The 24,648-nt window shown below is 46.8% G+C and overlaps 3 protein-coding genes across 3 annotated transcripts in view; all 3 read right to left on the bottom strand.

The window, feature by feature from the left end:
• LOC310837292 (uncharacterized protein) overlaps window positions 1-4,410 on the bottom strand; it is a 530,615-nt gene extending 526,205 nt beyond the window's left edge. The window contains exon 1 of the mRNA XM_083723613.1: window positions 4,048-4,410. The gene's annotated coding sequence lies outside the window, so the exon portion shown is untranslated. The remainder of the gene's footprint in view (window positions 1-4,047) is intronic.
• Window positions 1,430-17,852, bottom strand: LOC310837851 (DLA class I histocompatibility antigen, A9/A9 alpha chain-like). Its single transcript, XM_083725036.1, has 6 exons — window positions 17,503-17,852; window positions 11,779-12,054; window positions 9,375-9,638; window positions 4,644-4,928; window positions 3,830-3,904; window positions 1,430-1,536 (listed from the first exon to the last, which is right to left on the bottom strand). Exons 1-6 carry the CDS (start codon window positions 17,585-17,587, stop codon window positions 1,493-1,495), a joined length of 1,029 nt encoding a protein of 342 aa, XP_083581162.1. The 5' UTR covers window positions 17,588-17,852; the 3' UTR covers window positions 1,430-1,492.
• A 5,573-nt stretch (window positions 17,853-23,425) lies between these two features.
• The window catches only part of LOC310837777 (cholesterol 7-desaturase nvd-like), a 35,252-nt gene continuing 34,029 nt past the window's right edge, over window positions 23,426-24,648 (bottom strand). Inside the window, exon 7 of the mRNA XM_083724870.1 lies at window positions 23,426-24,238. Within this exon, the coding sequence (XP_083580996.1) occupies window positions 24,077-24,238 (162 nt within the window). The 3' untranslated portion in view covers window positions 23,426-24,076. The remainder of the gene's footprint in view (window positions 24,239-24,648) is intronic.

The raw sequence follows: 24,648 nt of genomic DNA, 5'->3' as shown, positions 1-24,648 counted from the left end.
ACAAGTTTGATTGGTGTAGCGCAGGGACGTCCAGCTCCTAAGAGACTGCGATCCACTTGCAGAATAAAAAAACTGGCAGTGATCCACCCCCTTTTTTGGGGGATTCAGATCAAAGTTGTTTAGCTTTTTTTAGGGAACAGATACAGGTGTGTGTCTATGCTTTCCACGTAAGTTGATGTTAAAGTGTGGAAGAACCAAGTCAGCCAGTCATCAGCTCTGATTAAGTCCTGAGGGCTTCACACTCATCGCCAAACTACAGATAGGGATGCAGGGATCTGTCTATAGAATCTTTTGTATTTCTTTTAAAGCTTTAACAGCAGCATTTGCTGGAAACCACTGTTCCATTATTATTATTATTATTATTATTATTAAACAATTTCCTCATCACCACCATAATTTAGCTAAGCAATGAAAAATATAAGATTTAGGAACATCTAAAGCTGCCTTCTGCAGGGTCAAACTACGGTTCTTCTAGCTTAGCATTGTTGGCACCAACATGTGGCATAGAGTCACAAACAGTATTTTTCTTTTTTTAAAAAGAACACTGCACACTTCCACCCTAAAATATGGTATGATGGAGAGCAGTAAAAAATGGTGCAAAGTTCCCATGTGCTTCTTCCTGCAAAGCAAAAGCCCCAAACCTTTAAATCAGAAGAAGAGGGAGAAATGTCTAAAGAAATCCCATTTGCGATAGGAAGCACAAAGATCAGCCCATTGTAGGGCCAAGTATTTTTCAACTTGCTGGCTTGACGCAATCCTTTAAACAGGTTCCTCCATCTGGTGTCCCAAGGCCCATCGTGGAATTCTTCAACTGAGCTTCTTAGGATTTCCAGCTTGTGTCTCTTCCTTGAACAGCCCTGTACTGTCCACACAAGGCTCTCTCTTATTCGCTGTCCTGCCATTGGGCAGGCAAAATATTTTAAAATAATTTTTTATTAAGATTTTAAAGGTTACATGAAATACACACACACACACACACACACACACACACACACACACACGTGTGTGTGTGTGTGTGTGTGTGTGTGTGTGTATATACACAAAAAAACCACCAAATTAAACGAAGAAAAGAAAACAAGACAATGCCTAAAAGCAAATCACATCCCCCCCCAAAAAATAAGAGAAGAAAACAAACAAAGAAGAAAAAAAGATACATACAATTAAAAAAGAACAAGTCAAACCTTTACATAACTTTCTTTCCTTAGCTTATTTCCTTGACCTCCTCACACCTCCCTTTTTTGTATTCTAGTTCAATTAGATATTTCAGCAAATCCTTCATCTTCAGCGAATCCCAAGTTCACAGGCTTCTCCACCTGTGATTTCTGAGGGTCTCCGCCTTCGCCGTGGCGGTCAGACCCTGTTTTTCACGGAGCAAGTTCCTCCCGAGCGGAGGAGCTCCGCCATTGCCGGAGGCGCTAACCCGGAAGTCCCATTGGGCAGGCGAAATAGCTCCTCATGAGTAGGGCGATCTACCCACCTCTCTGCTCAGATGTCAGAGAGGTTCCTCTGTTTCTGCTGCTCTTCCAGTCCACATACCTGTTGCAGAAAAACACAGGGGGTGTCAGGTTAACTGAGCACAGTGAAGCTGGCAAGGGATGGGGGCATCTGAATAACAGTCAGAACATCTAGTCCAACCCAACTTCCCTTGCAGAGGACTCCATCCCTGGGCATGATCAAGACGCACGTGAAATGTACAGGTAGGTAGCTGTGTTGGTATCTGAAGACGTGTGCATGCACACAAAAGCACATACCAATAACAAACTTAGTTGGTCTCTAAGGTGCTACTGGAAGGAATTTTTTAATGAAATGTACAGGAAGCAAAGATTAAAAGGGCACCTTCTGGGCAAAAGTATCCAGGTGAGGGTTGTTATGGACAGGGGTGGGGGGCGCTACCCAACCAACACATCAGAAGCGTTGGCCTCCTGAGCTTTGCTCCAGAGCAAAGGAGCTCCCTTTGCTGCATAGCATGACATGCAATTACATACATACCACTGGTTTCTATACATTTCCCTCCATTAGACAACCTATAGGTAAAGGTAAAGGTAAAGGACCCCTGGACGGTTAAGTCCAGTCAAAGGTGACTATGTGTATGGCGCTCATCTTGCTTTGAGGGTGAGGGAGTCGGCGTTTGGCCACAGACAGCTTTCTGGGTCATGTGGCCAGCAGGACTAAACCGCTTCTGGCACAACGGGACACGGTGACGGAAACCAGAGTGCACAGAAACACTGTTTACCTTCCCACCGCAGTGGTACAGAGCAACAGGAGCTCGCTCCGTTGCAGGATACCGGCACACACACACAGTGAAAATGATGCTGGCCCCAATCCTTCTAAATCATCCATCAAAGGTCGATGGATGGATCCAACAGCAACTCCAGCATGTCCCATGCAGACTGGATAAACATTGCTTAAAGCTGCTGAAGACTCACACTGCCTTTATCTCTCCCTGTTGGCCTCACTGGCTGAGGCCATAAGCATTTGGAGGGCACCAGGTTGGGGAAGCCAGCAGTAGGGCATTGGCATGAGCAGGCCTGGGCCAAATACTTTGTGGAGAAAGGTGAGTTTTGGAGAAGGCACTCGAAGGATATAAGGGAGGTGATCCTATGCAGGTGTGTGCAGAGGCAATTTCAGACATACAGGCCAGCAGAAGGTCTGTTTTCACTGCTTCTGGTGAAGGACAGAATACTGTGAATTGTCCCTCTCTCAATTTCCCCTTAACATAAGCTTCTGTTTTCTGGGAGTATGGGAGGTTTAAATGCCGTTACCTTTCCGTTAGATGTATTTTATTTTCTGCCTCCAGTTTTATAGGGACCTTGTGCTGTTTCAAGTTCACGCAGGCACCCCACACGCCCTGAACAAATCCTCCCTTATGCCCGTGTCCCACCCTAGGCCTGTTCTATGCCAGAGGAAAAACTCGCATCTCACTTACTTGGCGCAGCTTAGTGTCTTTGCCACATCTCTGCAGAGAGAGAATCAAATTATGAGTTTCACTTGCCACAAGGGAGGGCACACAGCCAAGGCTTGCAAAGCCCCAAAGTCACAGAAATCCCCTACATTTTAAGTGGCCAAATGAAAAGGAACAACGAGAAAAGTTTTCTTTCACAAGTAAAGAGCTTAACTGTGAACAGTTGTGAGACCTGGTCAAACAAGTGGGTTATAGATTCTGGAGCCTCTAGTCATTTTACTCATGACAACGATTCTTCAGGACGGAAAGGGATGCAACGGAGATTGTCCAGTCTCACCCTCTCTTGTGGGGAAGGACCACCCAAGCAGATGATTTTCTGGGGAAAGATCCCGGCAGACACCCCAGGAACCTGTCACTAGTAAAGGTAGGAAGTCTTCCAGATTCCAAGCACTACCTGATTTCCTCCAACATGACCCTTGCTGCCTCTGACCCTTCCTTCCGGAAAAGTGCCACCACAACCACACTAAGAGGACACACCGCCCTCCACTGTCCTGAGAAAACCCTTCAACCCATATTTTATTTTATTATTTGGACGATTTACTGCCCATGGGCGGCCCTACCCTCTTATCTGCCCTTAAGGGCTGGAGCATCATGCGCAGGGATGTGCCTTGGCGGTGGCAGATTCTCTCCTCCTTGCCCGCTCTCCAGCAGCCACGATGAGCTGCCCAAGGAAGGAGGCTGGCAGCGGCAACCACAGAGAGGCTATGGGATGCTCCCTCGGCTAATCCTCCTAGCAAAGCATAATGGCAGCAGCACCGGCAGGGAAAATTGGGACATTCTGCCATCCTATCAGAAGCCGGTGTGGCTCTCGTAATTCTGGGACTGTCCTCGGTAAATCGGGAAACTTGGAGGGTACGTGGTACTTACTGATGCCCACGGAGATGCCGACAACAAGGACTACAGCCCCTACGATGCATACAATTAGAAGCCAACTGTCGAACGCTGAAGGTTGAAGAGAAGAAAAGAGAGAAATGACTGACGGGAAACCCAGAACAAAAATTCTCTCTTACGGGGGAGGCCACAGGACCTGGGAGCTCGTGAAATTCAGAGGGATTCGGGGAGGTAACCAGTACGTTTCTGAGCACAATTCAAAGTGTTGGTGTTGATCTTTAAAGCCCTAAACAGCCTCGGCCCAGTATACCTGAAGGAGCATCTCCACCTCCATCGTTCTAGCTCCAAGGTCCAGCTCCAAGGGCCTTCTGGCGGTTCCCTCGCTGAGAGAAGTGAGGTTACAGGGAACCAGGCAGAGGGCCTTCTCGGTAGTGGCGCCCGCCCTGTGGAATACCCTCCCATTGGATGTCAAGGAAATAAGCAACCATCTCACTTTTAGAAGACATCTGAAGGCAGCCCTCTTTAGGAAAGTTTTTAATGTTTGATGCTTTATCACTATTTAAATATTCTGTTGGGAGCCACCCAGAGTGACTGGGGAAACCCAGCCAGATGGATGGGATATAAATAATAAATTATCATCATCATCTAAGAAAGAGCCCCCCTCCATCTCATCACCTCTCAAGGCTTGCACAAGACCTCAATCATCTCAGCAAATAGGAAACGTTTGTCTCCAATTGGAAGCTGTCAATATCAGCTGTGATGCTACCAGCTCCCTGGTGTCCCTCGTCCCTCTTCCTTCCCCGGGTGAAAATTCACCTCCCATAAGCCTTTGCTCCCTGCTGCCTCTCACCAGGCTCCTGCCAGGCCACATCCAGGTTTTTGGGCAGGGCTTCGTGCTCCACGTGGCACTGGAAGCGTTTCCTCTCCTTGGGGCTGGTTTTAATACCCAGCACGGCATGGTAGGTCCCGTCCGAATTGGGGGCGGCAACTCTGCGGAAGGTATCCTGCACCCAGGGCTCTCCGTCCTTCCTCCAATAGGCATTGATCTCCTTCGGGTAGAAGCCGTAAACTCGGCAGACGAGGATGGCCGGGCCTTTGGAGTCCTCCTTACTTGTCACCTTCACGACGGGAGGCTCTGGGGAAATGACAGAGGCATCCTCAGAGGCAAGCAGGCCGTGTCCTCCTCTGATGTCAACCACACTCCTGTCAGGCTGGCAAAAATTACCGTATTTTTTGCTCTAGAAGACTCACTTTTTCCCTCCTAAAAAGTAAAGGGAAATGTGTGTGCGTCTTATGGAGCGAATGCAGGCTGCGCAGCTATCCCAGAAGCCAGAACAGCAAGAGGGATTGCTGCTTTCACTGCACAGCGATCCCTCTTGCTGTTCTGGCTTCTGCGATTCAGAATATTTTGTTCTTGTTTTCCTCCTCCAAAAACTAGGTGCGTCTTGTGGTCTGGTGCGTCTTATAGAGCGAAAAATACCCTACTCCCTCCCCTTCCCCTATGTTGGAAGGGTTGTGGAAAAATTGGTTCATTTATTCACATTTGGCAGAAATGCCCCTATGTTAAAAAAATATGGAATAGGGTATTCCCCATTATATCCGCAATTACAGGTCAATCCCTTTCTCCAAATCCTGCCCCAGCCCTATTATCTTTGGACATGGACTTGGGCTCTACCCTGCACCACAGTCAAGTAGTAGGATCCTTACTGACCACAGCATGAATGGAAGAAACAGTCTGAAATACTCCCGAAAATACAGTGGTATCTTGGGTTAAGTACTTAATTCGTTCCGGAGGTCCGTTCTTAACCTGAAACTGTTCTTAACCTGAAGCACCACTTTAGCTAATGGGGCCTCCTGCTGCTGCCGCGCCGCCGGAGCACGATTTCTGTTCTCATCCTGAAGCAACGTTCTTAACCTGAAGCACTATTTCTGGGTTAGCGGAGTGTGTAACCTGAAGCGTATGTTACCTGAAGCGTATGTAACCCGTGGTACCACTGTATATGGGATACAGCAATGTCTGAGCGTCTCACCAGAAATGTTTGATGGTTCTTGTATTTGATTGAGAACTTGTGGAATATGGATATAAAATTTACAGCATGTCATGGTCTAAGAGAAAATGACATGAAAAGGATATATCGATGGTATCTAATACCAAGTTGGCAAAGATGTATAAATCTAAATCAAATAAGTGTTGGAAATGTAAAGGATCAGCAAGTAAAATCCTCAATGATACATTGGGCAATAGATATTGGTCATAATAGAGACATAGAAGCATGGGGATGATTGTGGAATATGGATCTAAAATCTACAGCATGTTATGATTTAAGGGGAAATGATATGAAAATGATATGTCATTGATATCTAACACCGAGTGAACTGGCAAAAATGTATAAATCTAAATCAAACAAATGTTGGAAATGTAAAGAGAAAGAAGGTTATTTTTATCATATGTGGTGGTCTTGTAGTAAGCTTACTGGGAAATGATATCTAATGAATTGAAAAGGATGTTTAAAATAACCTTTTCTAAAAAAAAAACCCAGAAGCTTTTCTTTTGGAAGTTATAGGGACAGAACAACCTAAAATGTCTAGAAACTTATTCTTGTATGCGACTACAAGCAACAAGAAGGTTACTTGCCCCAAAATGGAAAGAAGCAGAAATCCCAGCAATATGCAGGAATGCTGAAACTTATCAGAAGAATAAGGAAACTAGATAATAAATATTTTATAAAAGAATGGAAATGGTTTATTGAATATTTATGGATAAATTGCAAACAGATAAAAACATTGGGAGGATTATTGTAATAACCTGCAGTTTTATAAGAGTATATTTGTAAAAAAAAAAGATGAATGAATGAGCAAATTAAGTTAATTTGGATACGCAGAAGATATTAAAAACCGCAGAAAGAGGGGGAAAGGAAGTCAAGTTTTGAAATGTCAAAATGATTATAAAATTAGTTAAATGTATAAATTTGAAAACTATAAATAAATAAACCAATAAAGTGTCCCACACCAGGAGACCAAAAAGAGAAGAACCTCCAAGCACCAGGATTTCTTCCTTTGCATCTTGAGATGCTGGCTGTCGTGAGTCTCTCCCAGTGTCCTGCCTGTTGGTCAAGGGGCAAATGTCATCCGTTCCAATTCAGTGGCTGAACTGGTTCAGATCCCTCCAAGCGCAGCTCCTAGTTCTTGCCTTCCATAGAGCAAATGTTGGACTTGCAGCTTTTTGTGCTCCAAGACTTTTTCGCCTTCATTTCCCCTCACACTTTAAGGGCCGGGGTATGGGAACCAAACAGCTCTAGAAAAGACAGAACTCCTTCATAGTCCTCCTGCCTGCCCTGAGAGGTCCCCATGAGGTGTAGGAATGGATTTAAACAATAGGACAGGATATATACCGTATATACTTGAGTATAAGCTGACTTTTTCAGCACATTTTTATGCTGAAAAAGCCCCCCTTGGCTTATACTTGAGTGAGGCGGGCGGTGGTGGCGGAGGGACGAGCGGCCCGAAAGGAGCCCTTTCTCACCACTGGTACTGCCACCGCCACCGCCTCTCACAAGGGCAGGAACAGAAGCCGCGGTTGGGAAAGGTGTTGCGCTGCAGGTTTGTGGTGTGGTGAACCGGCTTATACTCGAGTCAATGTTTCCCCAGTTTTTTGTGCTAAAATTAGGTGCCTCGACTTATATTCGGGTTGGTTTATACTCGAGTATCTATGGTAGTTTAGTTATTATCCTCCCTCGCTCATGTGAGTGAGATCAGCAGAGTACCATCCTTTGCCAATTTAAACTTAGAAGCTAAGACACGGTTGCTTTAACCTTCTAGAAACAATAATCCAGGATGCTTTCAGGCAGACTGGATTTTCTTGGTACAGTGGTACCTTGGTTCTCAAATGGCTTAGTAGTTGAACAACATGGAACCCGAATGCTGCAAACCTGGAAGTTTCCGGTCTGCAAACTTTTTTCAGAAGCCGAATGTGCTCCGTTTTGAATGTTACGCTTCTGATTTGAGTGCCACACTTACATTTTGAATGTTCCGCTGAGGTATGTCTGTTTTTGCTATTTATTTTGTGGTTTTTTGTGGCTTTTTTGTTTGGTTTTTGTGACTGTGTGGAACCCAGTTCAGCTACTGATTGATTGATTGATTGATTGATTGTGTGACTGCAGTACATTGTTTACTGTTTTCATTTTATGGATCAATGGTCTCTTTACATAATAAAATTCATGTTAAATTGCTACTTTAGGGGGTGTTTTTAAAAGTCTGGAACGAATTAATCCATTTTGCATTACTTTTTATGGGAAAGCGCGCCTTGGTTTTGGAACGGACTTCTGGAACAGATTAAGTTTGAGAACCAAGGTACCACTGTATTATCCCTCTTCTCCCCCACTTAAAAGCAATCATACACACATTGTTTTGTGAAGAAATAAAAGCAGTGTTTGCTTACATAATCTGGGTCTCAATGCAGCAATTACAGTAGCAAAATGAAGCAAAATTAAGACAGGTTTATAACTACTATCTAAGCTACAAAAGTACAAAATCTAAGTATGAAATGGTGTCTGAGCATGTGCATGTGGTTGCAGTTTATTGCCAAGGCACAGAAAGTAAGTGATCTCAGGTTTTTCTCTAGCCAATTTTACAGGAAAGCTCTGAACCTCAGCCCCTTCATATCTGACAAAACATTAATCATTGGGTGACTGCAATAATGTTCCACATGAGGTACAAAAGGCCTCAACTCCTTGGAATGGAGGCCACATAAGAGTTAACCAGCAGGTCCAGCAAGAATTCCTGGAAGACGTGAAGCCATAAAATACATTGTTAGTGTTTTTATGACTTTCCATAGGGCCGAGGCTTTTATTTAATGGCGGGGTGGTGCAAAGAGGATAATTCAAAGGCGTGGCAGTCTGCACATGATCTGATATATCCAGCCTGAAGGTTCTCAACATTAAGAAGAGAGATTTATACCCTTTCAAGCAGAAAATTTGGTCAGGCCTGTCTCCACTATGCTTGCGTTCTTTGTTTATTTCATTTTTAAATATCATTTTTATTTGATTTTACATATATATAATTATAACAATCCAGATGTGTATCCATATATAGAGATTACTCTGAATCTCAAGATCTCCCCCCATCCCCTCCATGGGTCCTATTGTCAACATTTACAACTGCATATTTTTCTATAATCTATATTTTATAGAATTTGTTACATTACAAGTGAGATTCCTGCTAATGTTTTCATCTGCTTGCAACAGTCTGCTAAATAAATTATATTCTCTCCCCCCTCCCCATTCTTTTTAAAAGTTTTTGTCCTCTTGATTCCTGAGATTCTTTATTTATTTCAAAAGATTGGGATAAATATTATAGAAGTGTGTCCTCTCCGCCACCCCCTGGCTGCTGCTGCTGCTGTTGTTGTTGTTGTGGTTGTTGTTGTTGTTATTATTATTATTATCTTGGCTCCCATCAGCTTTGCAGTGTGGTCTAGGCTGGGTTTATGCTGGGTAGAATATGAAGGAATTTCAGCACACACACACCCAACCCATCGCAAGTCTTGTTCCCATCTCCCTGCACCTGCCCTCACACAAACACCCACCTGTCCTCAGCAGAGCCTCCTTCCCGTAGTCCAGGTATCTGCGCAGCCATGCAATGCAGTCCTCCTTCCCCACGTAAGCCATCACAGAGACCGTCTGGTTTCCAGTCTGGCTCACCTGGGCTCCTCTCTCGACTGCCATCCAGGAGAGAGACTCCAGGTCAAGGTCGGGGTAGAGCGTCCCATCGTAGGCTTCCTGCTCGTACGCTCCTTGGCGCCCCTCTTGGCTCAGCTCACAGCCGTACCTAACCTGCCAGGTGTGCAGGCCTGGGAGAAGGGGCAAGAGGTCAGTGGGACATGGGGAGTGAGGTTGGGGGACCAGAGCAGGTGAAACCCCCACAGACCCACAGGAGAGGTTCGGCAAAGATATTCTTCTTATTCTTCTTATTCTTCTTATTCTTCTTATTCTTCTTATTTGTTTGTTTGTTTGTTTGTTTTAAAAAATATTCATTTTTCTTTTTCATTCATTACATACATCTCAAATTCTTAACATTTACTATATATTCCTCCCTCCCTCCCCTTGCGCTTCTGGTTTGTTTCTATTTTCACCCACTTTGCTATCTCTTAACAGAGAAAGTTATTAATAACATAGCATCAAACCTAAAAACATAAAAATAAAAGTAAATACACCATCATATTTCACTATCTTCTAAACATTTTCTGATGCTGATAATGTGAATGTTTGTTTAAATCCAAGATTTGATTATTTTTAACCTCGGGGAAGAAGAGGCAGACTGGATAGCTCAGTCTGTAGAGCACGAGACTATTAATCTCAGGGTTGTGGGTTCAAGTCCCACGGCGGGGGAAAGATCCCTGCGTTGCAGGGGGTTGGACTAGAAGACCCTCAGGGTCCCTTCCAACTATGATTCTAGGAGTCTAAGTCCAGCTCCGGGGGCCTTCTGGCAGTTTCCTCACTGAGAGAAGTGAGGTTACAGGGAACCAGGCAGAGGGCCTTCTCGGTGGTGGCTCCCACCCATCAACGGCTGACTCTCAGCTCCTGGGGCTACACAACTCCCTCCCACCCTGCTGTTGGTTCCTCTAGCTAAGCATCATCAGCACCAAGTTTTTACTTGCAGTTGCTTTCAGGCAGGAATCTCTCTCATCCCTACTTAGAGATGCTGAGGATTGAAAACAGGTCATTTTTTCCCCATGGAAAGCAACAAACATTTTCTGTTTACCTCCAAGTTTAACGTCACTCAAGTTCCGACAGTGCAATCCTATGTACAGTAGTACCTCTGGATGCGAACGGGATCTGTTCCAGGGCCCCGTTCGCATCCTGAAGCAAATGCAACCTGTGTCTGCGCGTGTGTGGGTTGCGATTCGCTGCTTCCGCGCATGCGCGTGATGTCATTTTGAGCGTCTGTGCATGCACAAGCGGCAAAACCCGGAAGTAACACGTTCCATTACTTCCGGGTCGCTCAACCTGAAGCATATTTAACCCGAGGTATGACTGTACTTGTCCATGCAGAAGCAAGTCCCTTTGATTTCGGTGGGATTTACAGGCAAGTGTAAATAGGGGCTTCCCCTGCATGCAAAGACAGGCCCCGGTGGATCGAGCAGATGAGACCAAGTGTGGTAAAGGTAAAGGGACCCCTGACCATTAGGTCCAGTCGCGGACGACTCTGGGGTTCCGGCGCTCATCTCGCTTTATTGGCCGAGGGAGCCGGCGTACAGCTTCCGGGTCATGAGGCCAGCATGACTAAGCTGCTTCTGCACGGAAACGCTGTTTCCCTTCCCGCCAGAGCAGTACCTATTTATATACTTGCACTTTGATGTGCTTTCAAACTGCTAGGTTGGCAGGAGCAGAGACCGAGCAACGGGAGCTCACCCCGTCATGGGGATTCGAAAGTCCTAGGCTCTGTGGTTTAACTCACAGCTCCACCCACATCCCTGACCAAGTGTGGGGCCAGCCGTAAATCAGGCAGTTTCTGCCCATGTCGCAGAGAGAAGTGAGGGGCAGAAGGGGCTCGTCCACCAGGGAAGGGAGACCATCGAGGAGAAGGAAAACGCTGATCCTAAAGCTCTGCTGACTTGCGGAGAAGAAAAGGCTCTCAGGAGCAAACTCTACATAAATCAAGAGTGGAGTCCCGAGGGTAGTTGGGTGGTGCCTTGTTCACCTCCTTCGGGAAACTCCTGCAGCTCAGTTGGTACCAAACGTTTTGCTCTGCTTTCCTTTGGAGCATGTTGGTGAGGCTGAGCAGCCCAGGACCTCCAGACACACTGCCCAGGCTTGCACCCCAGGGAAGTCACTTGGGTGCTGCTAAGGTTACAGTCAAACTGCTTGGTGCAGAGTAGAGCTCCTCCTTCCTTTTCTCCCAGTTGCCGTCCCCCTGCTCCCCATTTCCTGACCAGGGGAGGGATAAATATTGGGGAGGGGGACTCGCTGCCCCTTGCAGCACCCACTCACCTGTGCTCTGCTCGTGGTCACGCTGCACACTCTCCAGAACGACTCGGAAGACTTCCTCAGCATCCCGAAAGATCTGGGTCATATTGTCCCAGTAATTGGGGTAGTCCTGCCCCACCTTCTGGACCCAGGGGACCTGAGGAAAGGCTCTTTTCCTGTCACTGTCGTACTGAATGAAGATGTGGTCATCAACGGACCCCTGAGCGGTGAACTGGGGAAGCCCCTGGCCGGGCTCAGACACCCTCGTGTAGAAATAGCGCAAGGAGTGCGAGGAGGAGCCTGGAAAGGAAGACAGAGAGGGGCAGAATTAGGACTCCAGTAGAATCATAAAATGAAGGTATCCCTGAGGGCAATTTAGTCCAACCCCCGGCAATGCAGGAAGCTCAGCTAAAGATTTCTAAGTATTTAGGAAGGATGTTGACAAGCTAGAACATGCGCAGAGTGTGGGAATGATCAGGGATGCAGGAGAGGATATATTGTTTGATTATAGCCTTTCCAACTTGTGTAAACAAGTTCACAATTTAGCAGAGTAACATTCCCCCTTTTAAACTCACAGCAGATGCGTTTGCTCAGGCTCGCTAAAGCCTCTATAATAACTGTTCTGGTAAAGTGAAGGGTAAAGGGACCCCTGACCATTACGTCCAGTCGTGGCCGACTCGGGTTGCGGTGCTCATCTCGCTTTATTGGCCGAGGGAGCCGGCATACAGCTTCCGGGTCATGTGGCCAGCATGACTAAGCCGCTTCTGGCGAACCAGAGCAGCACACAGAAACACCATTTACCTTCCCGCCGGAGTGGTATCTATTTATCTACTTGCACTTTGACGTGCTTTCGAACTGCTAGGTTGGCAGGAGCAGGATTAACCCACAGCGCCACCTGCGTCCCTAACTGTTCTGGTGTTTCCCCCTTATTCCCTCATAAAAGATAAGACACGACACAGTCTTCTATAAAAGTATAAAAAGAGTTTACTCACTCACATTATATTCACAATCGGATCCCAGAAGGCAGATTTAGCTTAGAAAAGTAACATACACCTGGAAACGATCCCATAAGGAAACAGTCCCTTTGTCTTCTCTTGGCTGGAGGCCAAGAGAGTATCTTTGGCTAAGCAGATGTTGCTTCTTTGACGAAAGTAGTCATAGAGAGAGATGGCTGCCCTGCCCTGTGCTTTTGTCGTTACCTGCACAGGTGAGGCCACGCCCACCTCTAGTCACATGCAGAGGAAGTCTGTCCCAGCCCAGAGGGAAACAGGAAGTTTACCTGCTGGCTGGACAAACATTCCTCCCCATGTGTAAACATGTTCACTCTAGGAATGTTGTACTTGACTGCTCTTGTGTTTCACATCCCACACAGAGGAGGGCAACTAAGATGATCAAGGGTCTAGAAGCCAAGCCTTATGAGGAATGGTTGAAGGAGCTGAGTAGCCTGGAAAAGAAGAGACTGAGAGGAGATAGGAGAGCCATCTTCAAATATCTCAAGGGCTGTCCCGTGGAAGATGGAGTGTGCTTGTTTTCTCCAGCTCGGAAGAGTAGGACTCAAACCAATGGCTTCAAGTTTCAATAAAGGAGGTTCTGACTAAATATCAGGAAGAACTTTCTGACAGTAAGAGCTGTCTGACAGTGGGACAGTCTCTCTCGGGAGCTGGTGGACTCTCTTTCCTTGGAGGTTTTTAAGCGGAGGTTGGAGGGCCACCTGTCAGGGATGCTTTAGTTGAGATTCCTGCATTGCAGTGAGTTGGACTAAATGCCCTTTGGGGTCCCTTCCAACTCTAAGATTCTATGATTCTATGATCCATGAATCTTTGTCCAACATGGAGCTCAAGCCCTGAGCTATCAATGCTGTCACTCTTTGCTGACTTGAAGAAATGCAATATTTTAGCCATTATTCACGTGTGGGCCTGTGTATGTTCCTTGCAGTTCCATGTACTCTCTAATACCGTGGACGCTCGGGTTGCAAACGTGATCCGTGCGGGAGGCACGTTCGCAACCCACAGCGTTCAAAACCCGCAGTGCATGAGTGTCTGAGTTGCGATCCGGCGCTTCTGCGCATGCGCAATCGCTGCATGCGCAACCGCTGAAACCCGGGAGTAACCCGTTCTGGTACTTCCGGTTTTTGGCGGGTCCGTAACCTGAAAAAAGGAAACCTGAAGTGTCTGTATGACTGTAATAAATATCACCGAGGGGGGCACACATGCAAGAAAATTTGCTATTTGAAAAAACACAGCCCATTAACAAGTGAACAACAGTTACCAACATCGGCACAATCACATAAAAAGTAAAAAACCCAAATGTCAGTTGAGTCCAATGACCATCAGATTAAAGAGTACTTTATTTTATTTTATTTTATTTATTTATTTTTACTTTACTTTATTTTATTTTATTTGTACTTTATTTTGATGGCCACATCGCTTTGCAAGTTGCTTTGGGTCCCTTCTCTGAGGAAAAAAGAATCTAAAAAGGTGATGAATAATATTAGAGATGTTAGCACTGCAACGCTGGGCAGTGCCTTTTATTCAGCCGTCTGTTTTCTGCACATTTTGCTTTACCAACAGCTAAAATGTCACAAAATAGTGACCAACTTTCTAGTCCTCTTTGTTTGCCCCAAACGGATATTGCGCAAGAAAAAACATAAAGCAGAAGTTTTCAGCTCGGTATTGTCGCTGGTAAGTTCAGCTTGAAGACGTGGTTCCGAGGTGGAGATTGTTGTGCAGGGGGGAAATTCGACATTTCCTGTTTTTTATTCTGCCGATCTGCTGTTTTCCCTTCAAATAAAGAGCCGAACTACACCAAATGTCGCTGTACCAGGTGGGTGCAGTTGTGGTTGTTATCAAGACTGCAACATGCCGGGGCAGAGGACACAGGGAGGGGAGGTTTAAAACACAACTTTAAAATCAGTTTTTAAAACTACAACTTGCATTGTTCCCCCCTCCCCCCGCCCAATGTTGGAGCCTATCCAACTAACCCTGGAAAGTGAAACTTACCAAAGAGGAAAGAGAGTCTTGTGACACCTGAAAAATTAAGAAGCTTTTTTTATGCCACAAGCTTCAAGAAATAGCATTTAATGTAGGAGGTGCAGAAACTGTTTTCCTGAGCGGTTTGTGTTTGTGTGTTCACACATGGAGGTGTTTTTAGGGGGGTAAATAGTGAGGCCAGAGGTAAAAGAGATGCAGAAATGTACCTGTTACCACAACCGTTTCGCCCACCGGGAAGCCAATTAATACACAGGCCCCAATAAATGCAACCCAGCCGTGCAATTGAATCCTTGCATATCGTGAAAAGTCAACTTGCACCTGCGTTCCTGCCTGAATTCCTTTGGGCGTCCTCCGCAGAGCCCAGCCAGATCTGGGACAGCAAAATCCGCCTGGCACCGTCATCTTTCAGTGCCAGGCAAAAACTTATCTCTTCCGCCAGAGAGCTTTACAAATTAGGGTGATGTCGCTGGATGTTATTTGTACAGTATTTTGCGGCCAAAACAATATTGTATTTTCTCGCTGCTGTTTGGCTGGAATTTATCCTGCGGCCTTTGTTAACTTTTTCATTCATCCAACTTAATGTTATGGTTGGTGTTTTTAAAATGGTGTAAGTTGCTTACGAAGATCATGGCCACTGGCAAATAGAAGGGGAAGAAATGGAGGGAGTGAGAAATTTAAATTTCTTGGGCTCCATGATCACTGCAGATGGTGACAGCAGCCACAAAATTAAAAGACGCCTGCTTCTTGGGAGGAAAGCAATGACAAACCTAGACAGCATCTTAAAAAGCAGACAAAGGTCCGTATAATTAAAGCTATGGTTTTCCCAGTAGTGATGTATGGAAGTGAGAAGGCTCGGTCTGCATGGCTGCTGGCATGCCTCCACCTGAAATGACACAATGTATGGAAGTGAGAGCTGGACCATAAAGAAGGCTGATCACCGAAGAATGGATGCTTTTGAATTCTGGTGCTGGAGGAGACTCTTGAGAGTCCCATGGACTGCAAGAAGATCAAACCTCTCCATTCTGAAGGAAATCAGCCCTGAGTGCTCACTGGAAGGACAGATCCTGAAGCTGAGGCTCCAATACTTTGGCCACCTCATGAGAAGAGAAGACTCCCTGGAAAAGACCCAGATGTTGGGAAAGATGGAGGGCACAAGGAGAAGGGGACGACAGAGGACGAGATGGCTGGACAGTGTTCTTGAAGCTACCAGCATGAGTTTGAGCAAACTGCGGGAGGCAGTGGAAGACAGGAGTGCCTGATGTGCTCTGGTCCAGGGGGTCACAAAGAGGCGGACATGACTAAATGACTAAACAACAACAAGTTGCTTACAGACTCCTTTTGCAGCAAGCGGCTAACAATTGAAAACATCACCATCATCTAGTAGCTCAGCTAGTAGCTCAGTTGGTAGAGCATGAGAGTTTTAAGCTCAGGGTCGTGAGTTTGAGCCACACGTTGGGCAAAATATTCCCGCATTTCTCTGCAATTCTATGATTCTTTGATCTCATCATCCCTGCAAGGACAAGCCAGGCCCAAATAAACTGACGGGAAAGGGCTGCAAGGAGGTGGTGTAAGGGTTAGAGTGTCGGTCTTTGTTACCTGGGAGATGAGGGTTCGAATCCGCACTCAGCCATGAAGCTCGCTGGGTGACCTTGGGCCAGACACTGTCTCTCAGCCCAGCCCACCTCACAGGGTTGTTGTGAGGATAAAATGGGAAGCTGGAGAACTACACTCCACCTTAAGCTCCTTGAGTGAAAAAGTGGTGTGTTAAATGTAATAAATTCAGTAAATAAATCAAGAGAAGGAATGGGGGGACTTTTGGGAACTGGGGAGGGGAGATAAGGTTTTACCTCTTGCTTGTTTCTTAGGAGGCCTTTAGTTTCCCTTCCTTATTGCTACGGTTCTCCAAGGTGTGTTTCGTAGTTTGCCAGGCGCTGGGCAGAAAAGAAACAACAGACAAACACAGAAAGCACACACACAGAAAGCACACACACACCCATCTACACACCAGACCTTTAAAGCACATTTTCCCCGCTCCCAAAGAACCACGAGAACTCTAAATTGCTGACAATTTAGGTCTTTCCAGGGTAAACTATAGTTCCCATACTTATTTTCCCAAATTTTCGGGGGGGGGGGGTAACGGGCCGTACATTTAAATACCGTACATTTAAAGCAGATGCAACACACATTGAAAGCAGCTGGCTCCCCCCCCAAAAAAAGTCCTGGGAATGGTAGTTTGCAAAGGGCGCAGGGAATAATAGCTCTGCAAGGGGAAAAGGAGGGCTGCAACTCTAGCTCTGTGTATTCATTTATAGCTTTATACCCTACGCCCCTTTGGCGCTTGCAGAGTTTTTGTAAGGGTTGCAGCCATTGCTACGCAGAGTAGACCCAATGGGCACGACTAACTTAGGTGCATGAATTTCCAAAGGAGACCTTTTTTATGTGCAGCAAGTCACTAACAAGTGCGATTTTGTTGTGAGAAGGACAAGAAAGTTCACCCCCATCTAAACATATTTAGGAAAATACGTTTTTATCTTTTTAGCATCTCTGGGTTGGAGGAGGGGCCAGGGGTTGCCCTGAACAGATATGGAGCATTTTCTGCTGGTGAAAGAGGCGCTAAGGTATGGATTGCATTGTCTGCAAATCCACTCTCCCCAACCCGCTCGCTGTAAACGTGTTGCGGACAAACACACCCACACGCACGTACTTGGTGCCAATTCTGTTCCCGGGTCGACATTTAACCCCCGAAGAAGCCGCTCACCTGTGCAGCCCCCCAGCAGGAAGGAAGCAGATCCCAGCAGCAGCAGCAGCGGCAGCCGCCAGACGGGCCACCTGCGCAGACCCATCAGCAGCTTCGCGTTGCACAATCCTCTCTAAGAAGCCCGGGGAACTCGCGGCCACTAGAACCCGGGCAAGAACCGGGACATCTCAGGCTGCATGGGCGTCTCCCTGGGGGATACCTGCGTGCTCGCGCGCTCTGCTATTTCTTAGCAGTTCCTATTTACAACTTCACCTCCGTCTGTGACGCTTTTCTGCCTCCTGCTGGCTACTTCCCGGGTCGAAAATGCAAGCCGGTGATTTCTAAGAAACCACCCGTGTACGTCTGAGGAAATCACGTGCAAGAGCAGAGACGTAGACAAACACATAAACACACACAGACAGAGTGAAGGACGTCCTGAAATTCATGCAGTCTTGCCTTTTCTTGCAAACGAATACGAAACAATTAAGAAAATGCTATTTTAATTAGAAAAAGAAAACGAAAAAGCAAGCTTGGCAAATTCTGGAGCCCCCGGTCCTTCCACGGACTCTTGCCCCTGTGCCGCCACGTCTATTCTCTTCCACTGCCACCAAGCAGGTTTCCCCGGTAATATGTTCAGACCCAGTCAGGTTGTAACGTATTAACAAAAATTCCAGTTTACTGTGAACGCAAACAAGTCTTAAATACTTTGAAGCACAGTAATCCAATTCACTCTCTCTGTCTCTAACCCAGCGGCTTAGCGTGGGTTGTCAGCACCCGGGGCAAGGCGCCCCCTAACCAGGGGCAAGGCAAATAATTTGCGCCCCTAACCCCTAACCTGCCGCCGCTGCCAGCTTCTTCTTGCTGCTGCCTGCCTGGGCTGGGGCATTTACGGTAAGGTAGCCACGGCGGCGATGGCGGCGGGTCCGTGTCAGGTGATCTGAGGCGAGTTGCCGCTGGCGCTGCCACCCAAACGACGCCGCTTGCCCGGAGGAGGAGGAGGAGGGCAGAGAGGCGAGGAAAATGCAACATGGCCCAGCAGCTGCAGCGGCGGCGGCGGCGGCGGCGGCGGTGGGGCCGTGAGGAGGGGCTGCCTGGCGCGCGGGGACCGCGTTGAGCGCTGAGAGCCGCTGCCTGCCGGACGCCTTCAGCCCGGACGCGCGCACAGCTCGTCGGTTCTGCGAGACATGGGGCTCTGCTACAGCCTGCGCCCGAGGCTCTTCATTGACAGAGAGGTTGCTTGTAATACAGTGGTTGTTCTGGGAGGAAAATCTGTATGTGGGTGGTAATTCTCTCTTGCTGTGTTTTGTGTGGCTGGGCACTTTCTTCCTCTCTGCACATGTACAGAGGTGCCCATGTTCTGTCTGTCTCACTGTGTATGTCTCTCCCCTTTCCCCTTTCTTCTCCTCCCAAGACACAGGCAACTGAGCAGGCAGCACTGAAGTGGAGCCTTGCTTATATTAGGGCTGCCACATTTCCAAAAGTGAAAATTCCGGACACAAAAGTTTGGAGCCAAAGTTTAAAAAAAACACACCCCTTTTTATATAAGGTTCCAAGTGCTGGGTATATAATTCAAGAGGATATTTTGCTCTGTAAATTTAAGGTTGTCTGTAGTGATCAGGTGGGATTGCTATCTCTCACCTGATCACTACAGTTGTCCCACACAGTTCTGTTAATATTTCAGTTACCTTCTGCCAAAAATCTTTCAATATAGGATAATGAAAAAACATATGTTTTAGAGAAGCATTATCCCTATTGAATCTCCAGCAGTTAGATACCTTAGATAGCCCTTTTTTAAACAAACGTAATGGGATCCAGTATACTCTCTCTATATATATTTTTTGTATGAGCCTCAGTTTAAGGTCCAGAGACACCTTTGTTATAGCAGTTAAAACAGTTTCCCACTGTGTGATCGAAATTGAGATCTCTAATTGAGGAGGGCAACCAAAATGGTCAAAGGCCTGGAAACGATGCCTTAGGAGGAACGGCTAAGGGAGCTGGGCATGTTTAGCCTGGAGAAGAGGAGGTTAAGGGGTGATATGAAAGCCATGTTCAAATATATAAAAGGATGTCACATAGAGGAGGGAGAAAGGTTGTTTTCTGCTGCTCCAGAGAAGCGGACACGGAGCAATGGATCCAAACTACAAGAAAGAAGATTCCACCTAAACATTAGGAAGAACTTCCTGACAGTAAGAGCTGTTCGACAGTGGAATTTGCTGCCCAGGAGTGTGATGGAGTCTCCTTCTTTGGAGGTCTTTAAGCAGAGGCTTGACAACCATATGTCAGGAGTGCTCTGATGGTGTTTCCTGCTTGGCAGGGGGTTGGACTCGATGGCCCTTGTGGTCTCTCCCAACTCTATGATTCTATGAATTCTTTATTCCAACCCTCCTTCGATACCTGTATATCAAATTCGTTTGCCAATAACAAAGATTTATATATGTTGATGGCTGGTTGATGGAACCTTACAAAAGGACAATATGAGTGGACTCTCCCTGCCCTGACCACAGCAAAAAGACTGATACTGATGAATTGGAAAAATAAAAATGTGCCTCCCCTCTATGATTGGATTGAAGGCTTATACAAACTCGCAGCGTACAAACCACTTGCATATAAACGCAGACATGCTGTGGACAAATTCAATTATATTTGGAATCCATTCTTACAAATACTGTAAAAGGTTAAGATCTGGTGAAGTACAATAACAACCTTGTCTTCTAAAAGTCTGGTAGTTGTTCTTCTCTTTCACATCTGATGGGAGGGCATTCCACAGGGCGGGTGCCACTACCGAGAAGGCCCTCTGCCTGGTTCCCTGTAGCTTTGCTTCTCACAGCGAGGGAACCTGCCAGAAGGCCCTCGGCGCTGGACCTGAGTGTCCGGGCAGAACGATGGGGGTGGAGACGCTCCTTCAGGTATACTGGGCCAAGGCCATTTAGGGTTTTAAAGGTCAGCACTGTGCCCCACAAGAAAGGCACAACAGTGTCCTCCTCTGCAGACGTCATGCCACTCTGCTTACACAGAACATGTATCTGATACCCAAGAGGTACAACTCAGGAGCGCCATACCTGACTGTTATGCCATAGTTGAGTGTTATAATTCAGAGGTGGCAAGACTCTGAATCCATCCCCTCACGTACACAGCTGACTTCGGCCTGCTAAGTCTGCAGAAGGACGTCCCCACCGCGAAACTGCAAGATGCATTCGCAATCGCTTAGGCCAAAAAAATGTGTCCACAGTTGCAACAAGGCCAGTTATGCCAAGCATGGCCTGAACTCGAGGTAAGGGTCAGTGGATTTCCATTTCCGCTGCCAGCCATGGCAATCGCTTTCCCGTGATCAGAAAAGGTACCGACAGAGAGGAGGGGGGCAACTGGGGCTGCAGTGTCCCCCCAAGCCCCCTGAGACAATTCGGGGGGAATTGAGAACCCGCAGCCGCTGTGGAGCCCGGTCCTGTCACTGCCGGAGCAAGAAGGCTCCGAAACAGGAGGGAAGGAAATGGCGCTGGGTCTCAAAGCCGGGTTGCCATATGTCCGGGAAAACCCAGACATGTCCTCTTTTGGGGGCCAACATGCCCATCCAGGTGGATTTTTACATCTTAAAGGAAATCTCTGTATCTGCCTTGGCAGGTCCAGATCCCCTTTTCATTTCGGCTAATTGGGTCTAAGTTAAAGCCCTCTTTGGAAAAGATGTGGGGAATAAGCTGCTGAGAAATTTGGCTGTTGGAGTCAAGGTGAGTGATGAAATTAATTCCTGTCGTAGAGGAGAATCAGAAGAGGAGACGGGTAGCTGTCTATGTTTCTATGGTTCTGGTCTCTGTTCTGCCCTCATTATCCTGCACATTTATTTATTTATTTTAACCAATTTTATTAGAGTGTATAAAGAGAAATACAAAACTTAATACCAAATCTCTTTTTTTAGCCAACGTTAATCTAAGTTTTCATCTATTATTTATTTGTTGAATTAATATACTAAACCCAGAGGTCTCAGGGCAGTTCAATTAAATAAATGAAATGAAATGAAAACATAGAGGAAAAGTAAAAGTAAAGAAAGAGGGGGGGGGAGAGAAAACTAAGAAGAAACAGAAAAGAGCTTCAAAGAGACAATGGGAAAGATAAATTATAGAAATTAAAATGCTTCTGATATGTCCAATCAATATAATCAATAATCACTTCTGCATGTTCTTGAACAGGAAAGGGAGCTTTTCTCAGCCGGAGAGGGAGATCCCTGGGATTTTTCTGCAGTCTCTTGATCCCCCTCCTTTGCTTCAGCCTCAGAGTTTGAACTGCTCTCTGTCACTGGCTCTCCCTGCTCACTAAACCCTGTTGCTCCTTCAGCATCCGACACACACTTCCCACACTTCTCCCTCTGACCTCTCCTTGGTGTTCCATCACCAGTCCCCAGGCTCTTCTGGGGTTTGCCTTGGGGGTTCCCTAGCTGGGGACTCCCACCACTCCTGGGAGCCAGTGTTGTGTAGTGGCTAAGAGTGGTAGACTTGTAATCTGGTGAACCGGGTTCGCGTCTCCGCTCCTCCACATGCAGCTGCTGGGTGACCTTGGGCTAGTCACACTTCTCTGACGTCTCTCAGCCCCACTCACCTCACAGAGTGTTTGTTGTGGGGGAGGAAGAGAAAGGAGATTGTTAGCCATTTTCAGACTCCTTAAGGGGAGTGAAAGGTGGGATATCAAGTCCAAACCTCCTCCTCCTCCTTCTTCCTCTTCTTCTTCCTCTTCTTCTTCCTCTTCCTCTTCTTCTTCTTCTCTTTGTCCAGCCATTCCCTGACATTGCACCTCCCGCTCGCTGCTAGGGATCTACATCCACACATCACAGCTTTGGACCAGTACACCATTCAATTCCTCAACTGGAAACATCAAGAGGCTGCAAATCCTAGACTCATCAAGTTGGAAGGGACCCGAGGGTCATCAAGTCCAACCCCCTCCAATGCAGAAATCTTTCGCCCAACTTGGGACTCGAACCCACAACCCTGAGATTCAGAGTTTCGTGCTCTACCTTTGCCGGGAAATTAAAGCCTCCATTTCTGGGGTGGGGGAGTCAGGAAGCTTGTGGAAGTGCTGTGACGTGCCCCTTGGGTGGCATGGCAGCTGTGACCCTTGCAGCGCAGGGGCTCAGCTGCAAATCATGAACCTGCACAATAAGCTTCGTTCTCCAAATGGACTGCAGGGCCATCTCGCAGTAGCTGCATGCAAGATGCGGGCAGCCACCAGAGGAGCAGCGTTCAAATCTCTCTGGGCGCAATTCGCGGCAGGCAACCAGCCTTTTGCCAGCAAGCAGAGATGTGTGGTTGCCATGGGCAAGAGCCCTCTCCTTCCACAGCCGCCACAAGGTGCAAACACCCAGCGTCTCAGAAGAGGTGCATTTGTACTCCCTGCCAGAGGGCGCAACTCTCCCCTTGCTGCTTTGAAGGAAGGAGCCCTTTCCACTAAGCAAAGGGGTTTTCACATTAGGTATAATTGGTTTAACTCACACTGAAATGGGAATGCCTGTGTGTTGGTGAAAAGGTTTAACAGAGATTTTCCATGGGGTTATATTAAAATCAAGAAAAGTCATCTCTGAGTTTTAACTAGTTGATAAATGAACTGGTTGTTATTCTCAAGGAGGTAAGAGGTGAGTGTATAACCTTAGATAACATGTGAGGTTATCGTATTGCAAATCTGCCAACTTGGAAGGGTGGTGGCTCTTTCTTTGTTCTCAAAACTCCATGGAGGAAGAACTTCCCTTCATTGGGGCTTTTTAAAGCAGAGGTTGAATGGCCATCCATCATGGATGCTTTAAGTTGAGATTCCTGCATTGGACTAGATGACTCTTGGTGTCCCTTCCAACTCTACAATTCTATGATTCAATGTAAATGGCTTTTCAGGAGCACAGCCTTGGGGGCTGAAATGCCAGAATGCTGGCAATGAAGCCTGTGTGAGAGAAAGAGCTATGTTTGCTCGCTCTGATTATAAGTTTATTTTATTTGTAAGATGCGGAGCCCATGCTGGACAGCACAAGATATTATACGGATATTTTGAATATCTCTTTGATGCTTTTGTCACGTTTTTAAAGAAAGTTCTGTAAGTCAAAGTTTGGGTCAGGACAATGCTTCATTCCCAAAGGACTCCGTTTTTATGCATCCAGTCTCTTCAAACTGCGCAATATCAGCATCTGCAATATTCCATACCACCCAAAGTCTTGTGGGCTAAAAGAGCCGCATTTTTCAGGGGCAACAACTGGTTGCAGTCCATCTTTTCGGAGGAGATCAGGATCCACATTTCTTTGGGGCGGCCATCAAAAGAGCTTCACGTGTGGACCAGATCAGGATCTGCATTTCTTCAAAGCTTGCTTGGCCACAGAGCGACAGTCGCCGGGCATAGTAATAGTAGTAATAATAATAATAATAATAATTTATTATTTATATGCCACCCATCTGACTGGGCTGCCCCAGCCACTCTGGGCAGCTGCCATAATAAATTTTAAAAGCACAACATCACACACTAAAGGTTTCCCTGAACAGGGTCGCCCAAGTGCGACTCGCGGGTGGTGACTTCCTGGATCCCCTTGACAGGAGGAAAAAAGACCCAGAGGGGGAAAGGGGGCTTCTGTCGGTCACCAGTCCAGACTCTCCTTTTGGCTGGTAATCTTCGGGCTCTTTTCGCCGTAGAACTGGGAGAACCAACGTCGGTGCCTTTGGATCGCCCCATCTTCCTTCACCAGAAGCGGTTTGGAGAGGTATTGTTTGTTGTTCCATATCATGACGTCCCGCTCAAACTGAAAAAGGAGACCAACAAAGAAAGAAAAGTCACTTCACTGCAGGGATCACGGCAGTAGAGTGACAGCCGTCTGCAGATCAGTCATAGGATTGTAGAGCTGGAAGGGACATTGAGGGTGCAAACCCCTGCAACAGGAACAGGACAACAGGAATACCCTCACCATTCAGCCCAGACACTGAGGTCCAGCGCTGAGGGCCTTCTGGTGGTTCCCTCACTGCGAGAAGTGAGGTTACAGGGAACCAGGCAGAAGGCCTTCTCGGTGGTGGCACCCGCCCTGTGGAACGCCCTCCCATCAGATGTTAAAGAGAAGAACAACTATCTGAGTTTTAGAAGACATCTGAAGGCAGCCCTGTTGAGGGAAGTTTTTAATGTTTGACATTAATAGCCTGTTGGAAGCCGCCCAATGGC

This window comes from Podarcis gaigeae (assembly GCF_964106915.1).
Source record: "Podarcis gaigeae genome assembly, chromosome: 2".
Lineage (NCBI taxonomy): Eukaryota > Metazoa > Chordata > Lepidosauria > Squamata > Lacertidae > Podarcis > Podarcis gaigeae.
The sequence above is the reverse complement of the archived record's forward strand: the minus strand, read 5'-3'. Positions and strand labels throughout refer to the sequence as shown.